Source organism: Atta colombica, unplaced genomic scaffold, assembly GCF_001594045.1.
Source record: "Atta colombica isolate Treedump-2 unplaced genomic scaffold, Acol1.0 scaffold82, whole genome shotgun sequence".
Taxonomy (NCBI): Eukaryota; Metazoa; Arthropoda; class Insecta; order Hymenoptera; family Formicidae; genus Atta; species Atta colombica.
The window spans coordinates 485,434-491,169 of NW_017259575.1; the positions used below are offsets into that span (position 1 = coordinate 485,434).

Here is a 5,736-nt window from a genome sequence, read left to right on the forward strand (position 1 = left end):
TTGTATATCAAAGATTTTGTTAAGCAATTCTAACAGTCGAATTAAGTTTATCAGAGTTTTATCGAAATCGTTTAGATTGTTACGAAAATAGAGCAAAATCCATAGTTCGATTCCAAATAGTCAAACGATCCTAAATTTTTTATAGAAGGGAGAGTGAAACTGATAAAAGAGAGGGCACATGTAACATCGTTATTATCGAGATTGTCAATTAAATTGTCAGTCTGGAAAATCCGCTCGATCGATCAGCTAATTGATAAATGCAGAGATTACGTTAATACAAATACGTGCGATAAATAAGTATTTTACATCAAGCATTATACAGTCCACCAAATCACATAACCTATAGCAGAGACAGCAAATAAAATGGGTTTGATTTTTGTGACTGAACTTGAAAAAGTGTACACTTTTGGAACTTAAAGTGAAAGGTATACATATTTATTATTTGGCGAAGGCGAGAAGGAGAGTTTGGTGCAGAGTCTAGTAGGAATAAAAACAGATCTAACGATTGACTTACGTTACGATACACCGAGACGTAAATGATATCATCAAGGAAGTGCCGTCTGTCGCGAATCGACGCCATCCCCTCCCTGTGCTTCCCTTTAATCAACTCTCATATTCCCGGCATTTGATCACACTGTTACACCCATACCGACTACAAGCCCAAGTGGTTCAATGCAGCTTATGTTTATACCATATACTTTATGTAAACTGATGATATGTCTGAATTGTGAACGCTCTCATTACGACATCTACACGACATTTTGGAAACGCATGTATTGATCGTGGCATCCTTTCCGCCAGAATTAGGTCGGTACATCTCTAGCCCGCTTCTTCTTGTATTGTTTCATGAATTAACATAGATATTTATCATTATGATGATTACAGAGATATATAATGCCATTGATAATCGGCATTACGGAAATTTTTTTAAATACTTGTAAAAAATATCCTATTTTTGTTTAACGTAATATTTTGAATGATACAAATAATCGATAACAAGTACAATATTTTATAATTTTTACAAATATATATAGTCCTATTTAATTATATTACATCATATTATTATTAATAATTGCAATTAACGATTATTATTATTTATTATTAAAAAATATAATTATAATGAGTTTGACTCTTGGGAATTAGCGCTAATGCTCTCGTATTTAATTAATAATTTGTATTTAATTAACAATACAACGGATTATTAATTAAATACGAGAGATATACAATTTAATAATATTAAAGTTTATCGTAGTATTAGCGCTAATTCGCAAGAGTCAAACTTATTACAATTATATTTTTTATATCAGAGAATTAAGATTTTCATTCGTTATTCATATATCACTATATATTTTTATAAAACATATTTGTTATATGTTTAATAATAAAAATTCTATCTGACAAGACATAAATTATTCGCTGACAGACATTTTTGCCTATGTTCTTATTCGCAAATGCCTAGCAAAAAATAAAAAGTATCATTTTACTATGTATGCAATATTATTCATGAAATTAATCAATATACTTCTTTAAAAAAAAATACAAATCTCTTCTGCCCAATTTAAAAGTAAAATAAAATTACCAGACATTAATTTGAAAAATTATGTTCTACAACAAAAACATTCTACAATTAGATGAAAGAAAATTTATAATGCTGTTATCAGTAATGCCATTAAAAATGCAGTATTAATTCGAGTCGTAATTAAAAATGTACATTTATATCCAAATATAACAGAAAAAGATTTAATAGAAACTAATGTAAATTTAGCCATAAGACTATAGACGCACACCGGTCGCTTACGATAGCGGATAGAATAATGATACTTGACGACAGAGCAAGGATAGAAATATTTATCTTAATTACATTTATTACAGCAATAACATTATATACATATTGTGCAGTTGCAATCTACATGTATAAAATTCGCGAATGAGCGAGCTATTATCACAGAAAACCGAGCGTTCTTTCCTCCATCTTTCTAATTGTGGGTGATGGTCGATCGTTGTATATCGCTCGAATGACGAGCATGATTCATCATCGATTCCACGCGATTCGCTGTCTCCCGTACTACGTCCGATATTTCATCCGGTAAATGATCCAGCGTCGGGATATGCGCCGACAGTCTCTTGTAGACAGAATCTCTGCTGCCATCCTTCTTGTGTCGCCTTTGCTCCTCGTACTTGAGCTGCTGCTTGAAGAATATAGCGTTCTTAATGAACTCTAGGGTATTCTCGAAGCTCTTTCCAGCACCCTGCATCGTTCGGATGGCACTGACCGCGTACTCCACGTCGTAGCATCTACCTAGCAATTGTTGTTGTAGCGCCAGCACCTCTACTCGTTTCTCCACCATTGGTGGCAGAGCTTTTCTCACATGCTCCTGCAGCCTGTAAAATGCGAGCGATGGCTCGTTCGCGACGATGTGCATGTTCTCTGATATGCGTTCCGTTGCTACAATAATGAGATTTCATTATGCGAATCAATTTTTATATTCTATCCTTTCATATATCAATGTTAACATATACATACCGATCCCTATTGAATTTTTAAAAGCTAATCGGAAACCTAATAGAACTAGTCTATAAGTCAACTTATGATATCAAGCAAATATTCAAAATGATATAAATTAACACTCAATTCACAATTCAAAATATAGGCGTAATTGTAAATAATTTTAAATTTATGTTTATAAAAATTGACCAACCACACAATTGAAATTTGTCAATCACAGTAGAGATCATAATGTAAACAACATGTAAGCAATATGTTTTTCTTTCCTGCTTTCCTCTTATTGTTTAAGTTTTTCTGTGTGCCATAGCTCTTACAACAATAACTACTTACAACTATGCTTATTGTAGAACAGGCTTAAAAATAAGATACCAAGTCGCTAACATTATTAACCTTTCTTAACTTTTGTTTCCAACTCCTGATCAGGTTGATATACTTTCGCAGCCATCGTTTGGAATATCACATCAGGTAATCGAAATCTCGCAGTTTTAAGTGCCACTTCAATGTCGATTCGACATATTGAGATGTAAATAGTAGCTCTAATCATGCAGTTCTTGACGCATATAAACGAAATATGTCAGGCTCGTTGTCGCATTCCTTTAAATTGAATATTTGTTTCTTTCTTTTGGATGTTTGTTTCTTTTGAGACGGTCTTCTATCTTCTCTATATATCTTTCTCTTTCTTTTTATAAGATTCTTCTAAATTCGAATAAACATGTATGATCGAAGTGATGAAATCACTTTATTTTTTCATTCCGCGCATAACAATCGAGTGAACTGTCACAATCAGCTGATCGTCAACAATGTTCTACACTTGTATCTATTGCACTTGCACTTTACATAGATAATTTCTCTTATTTGCAAGAATCAAGAGTGAGGAGCGTCGGCATTCTTTTTGTTGTAAGAAAAAATTGTAATAAGAAAATTTTATACAACATCTTGTATGTATCTACTCGACACTGGAAATATTTTGTAATTGGATTTAATAATTAATTAGAACACCCTTTTGTCCCAATTTCGATGAAATTTTGCTCATTCCGGATTTATTAAAATAAAATTACAATCAATGTTACAGAGTTTAGAAATTTTGTTAAGAAGTTCTCATGAAAATTGTTGATTTTTTTTCTATTTCTGCTAATGTCTTTCTTATAATGTCGATTTTGCGAATTATTGGCAGTTATTTAATTAAAAATGAAATTATTCGAGTTTGTGGCGAACGCGTTCATATCGTTCATACAAAAGGTGCGCCACCCATCGCCATTTTAGCGTTTACAGCGCGTACCGGAAGTAACGATGTGTACACGGACTTATCATTCCGTGTCCAGAAACGTGGCAGCATACAGGGCGCCGTTGGCACTTCTCTGGTTCTCTCGGGTATATTCTGTTCCGGTACTGGATCAGGTTTTGAGTGCTCCTGTTATACGCGTATCACGTATGGCGCGATTGGCACTGAACGCACTGAGCGAGTGAAACGGAAGACTATTTGCGTTTTGAGACAGCGACAATAACCAGTCTTTGAACGTTTTTACAAAGAAAAACGTAAGTTTCATTTTTTCATTCTCAAACACTCGCGAGGATAAAATTCAAGAATTGTTCTCAAGAGGAGACAACAGGTCGAGTCTTAGTGGCACATTACAGGTGTTCTCGAATTTCTGCCCGAAATGGCATAATTATGACCGTGATAGTAAACGAGATAATTGTTCGACACACAATCCTTGAGATATTATACAAATTTCACACCAATTTCGCTACTTTTGAATGTTAAAATTGTACTCGATGACAGAGTCGTCAAGACGCATATAAATGGATAAATTAATGTAAAGTTGACATAAAGTATCATGATGTATGAACTAAGCAACTTACATTGGTGAATTTACGTATGTTAATAGCGTTTTACAATGAAAATTGATAACAAGTGGCTAAAAAGATCTCTTAATCTTATAGAATGAAGTGGCACATCTTATTCATAGCACTCACTGTGTTATGCGCAACTATATATGCAGAGGAGGAAGAAGAAGCTGCTAGATTATTAGTTTCCAAACAGATACTCAACAAATACCTGGTAGAAAATATGGACATAGTTATTAAGGTAATAAAAAAGGAGAATTTCTCCCATGTTCGAGATGCTTCTGATATCTATGTAAAGTAAAATAAAGTATATCTTTTTAGATCTGTTTGGGTTGCTTACACTTTTTGTATTTAGTATTCTTTTGCTTTCTTTTTCTTCAAAGCTCGAATATATATTTATCTTATTTTAGGTACAAAATAACGCAAACGGATCTATTAAAACATTCTTTTAAAATGTTGCGTTTAGTAGAATATTATTTTGCAATTGTTACAAGTTTTTTTCATTGGGAGACAGAACCATTCTAGATCTACACATAATAATATAATCCAATCAATGTAAAGAAAATTTCCAACAGTAAATAAACATTCTGCTGAACGTGACTAATGATCAACGGACGTTTTCTAAACCAAAATATTACTTAATCTGCATTAAAATTTGTAGTATACTATTTATAATACTGGCAACGTGGCAGCGTTAGAGGTCGAGATTACGGACAATTCGTTCCATCCAGATCATTTCACTCACGTGAGCGGCGAGTTGAACGCTAGAATCGATCGCGTGCCACCCTATACCAATGTAAGCCATACTGTGGTAGTGAGGCCACGCAAATTTGGATATTTCAACTTTACTTCAGCCGAAGTTCTCTATCGTCGCAAGGAAGATGCCCCCAGATTACAAGTGGCTGTGAGCAGCGAACCTGGCGAAGGACTTATTGTGGCATACAGGGACTATGACAAACAGTTTTCATCTCATGTGGTAAATATGAACACATATATTTATATAATCATATAAATATTGTTTGTAATAGAGTTACAAGATAGATATTGGAGAAAAAAGAGAGTAACTTTATAACTTCACAAATTTTAGAAATGTAATCTCATATGTAATAACATGAAAAATAAATATTGTAGAGTCTTGTATATCATTGTGTTATATAATGTACTATTTACACATTTTTATTTTCTATTTCTCAATTTATACAACGATAATTAATCTAATTTTGTTTTTGCCAAGTAAGATTATTACAAATTATTTTATTTTTATCATATATAATGTACGTTACATTGTTACTTTATAACAAAATTACAATAATTATTGCCTAAGATCTTGGTTGAAAATTAAGTATCGATATACTATCTTAATCTATATATACATATATATATAT

General features: G+C 32.8%; 3 protein-coding genes across 5 annotated transcripts in view; 1 reads left to right on the forward strand and 2 right to left on the reverse strand.

Annotated features, from left to right (window-relative positions):
* The window catches only part of LOC108692793 (3-hydroxy-3-methylglutaryl-coenzyme A reductase), a 34,308-nt gene extending 33,644 nt beyond the window's left edge, over window positions 1–664 (reverse strand). The window contains exon 1 of the mRNA XM_018201251.1: window positions 515–664. Coding sequence (XP_018056740.1) covers window positions 515–546 — 32 coding nt within the window. The 5' untranslated portion in view covers window positions 547–664. The remainder of the gene's footprint in view (window positions 1–514) is intronic.
* Window positions 665–1,869: 1,205 nt separating this feature from the next.
* Window positions 1,870–3,292, reverse strand: LOC108692762 (protein MEF2BNB homolog). The gene is made up of 2 exons (XM_018201184.1): window positions 2,897–3,292; window positions 1,870–2,446 (listed from the first exon to the last, which is right to left on the reverse strand). The coding sequence occupies exons 1-2, from the start codon at window positions 3,048–3,050 to the stop codon at window positions 1,977–1,979; spliced, it is 624 nt and encodes a 207-aa protein (XP_018056673.1). The 5' UTR covers window positions 3,051–3,292; the 3' UTR covers window positions 1,870–1,976.
* Window positions 3,293–3,834: 542 nt separating this feature from the next.
* LOC108692754 (translocon-associated protein subunit beta) overlaps window positions 3,835–5,736 on the forward strand; it is a 2,283-nt gene continuing 381 nt past the window's right edge. Inside the window, exons 1-3 of one of the 3 annotated variants that reach the window (XM_018201171.1) lie at window positions 3,835–4,042; window positions 4,448–4,592; window positions 5,013–5,327. In XM_018201171.1, the coding sequence (XP_018056660.1) occupies window positions 4,449–4,592; window positions 5,013–5,327 (459 nt within the window). In that variant the 5' untranslated portion in view covers window positions 3,835–4,042; window position 4,448. The other 2 variants (XM_018201172.1, XM_018201173.1) reach the window with 2 other exon arrangements.

Coding starts and splice junctions, on each gene's coding strand:
- LOC108692762 (XM_018201184.1), bottom strand. CDS start 3,050: ATGATTAGAGCTACTATTTACATCTCAATATGTCGAATCGACATTGAA. Junction 2,447..2,896: donor GGAAACAAAAGTTAAGAAAG/GTTAATAATGTT, acceptor TCATTATTGTAG/CAACGGAACGCATATCAGAG.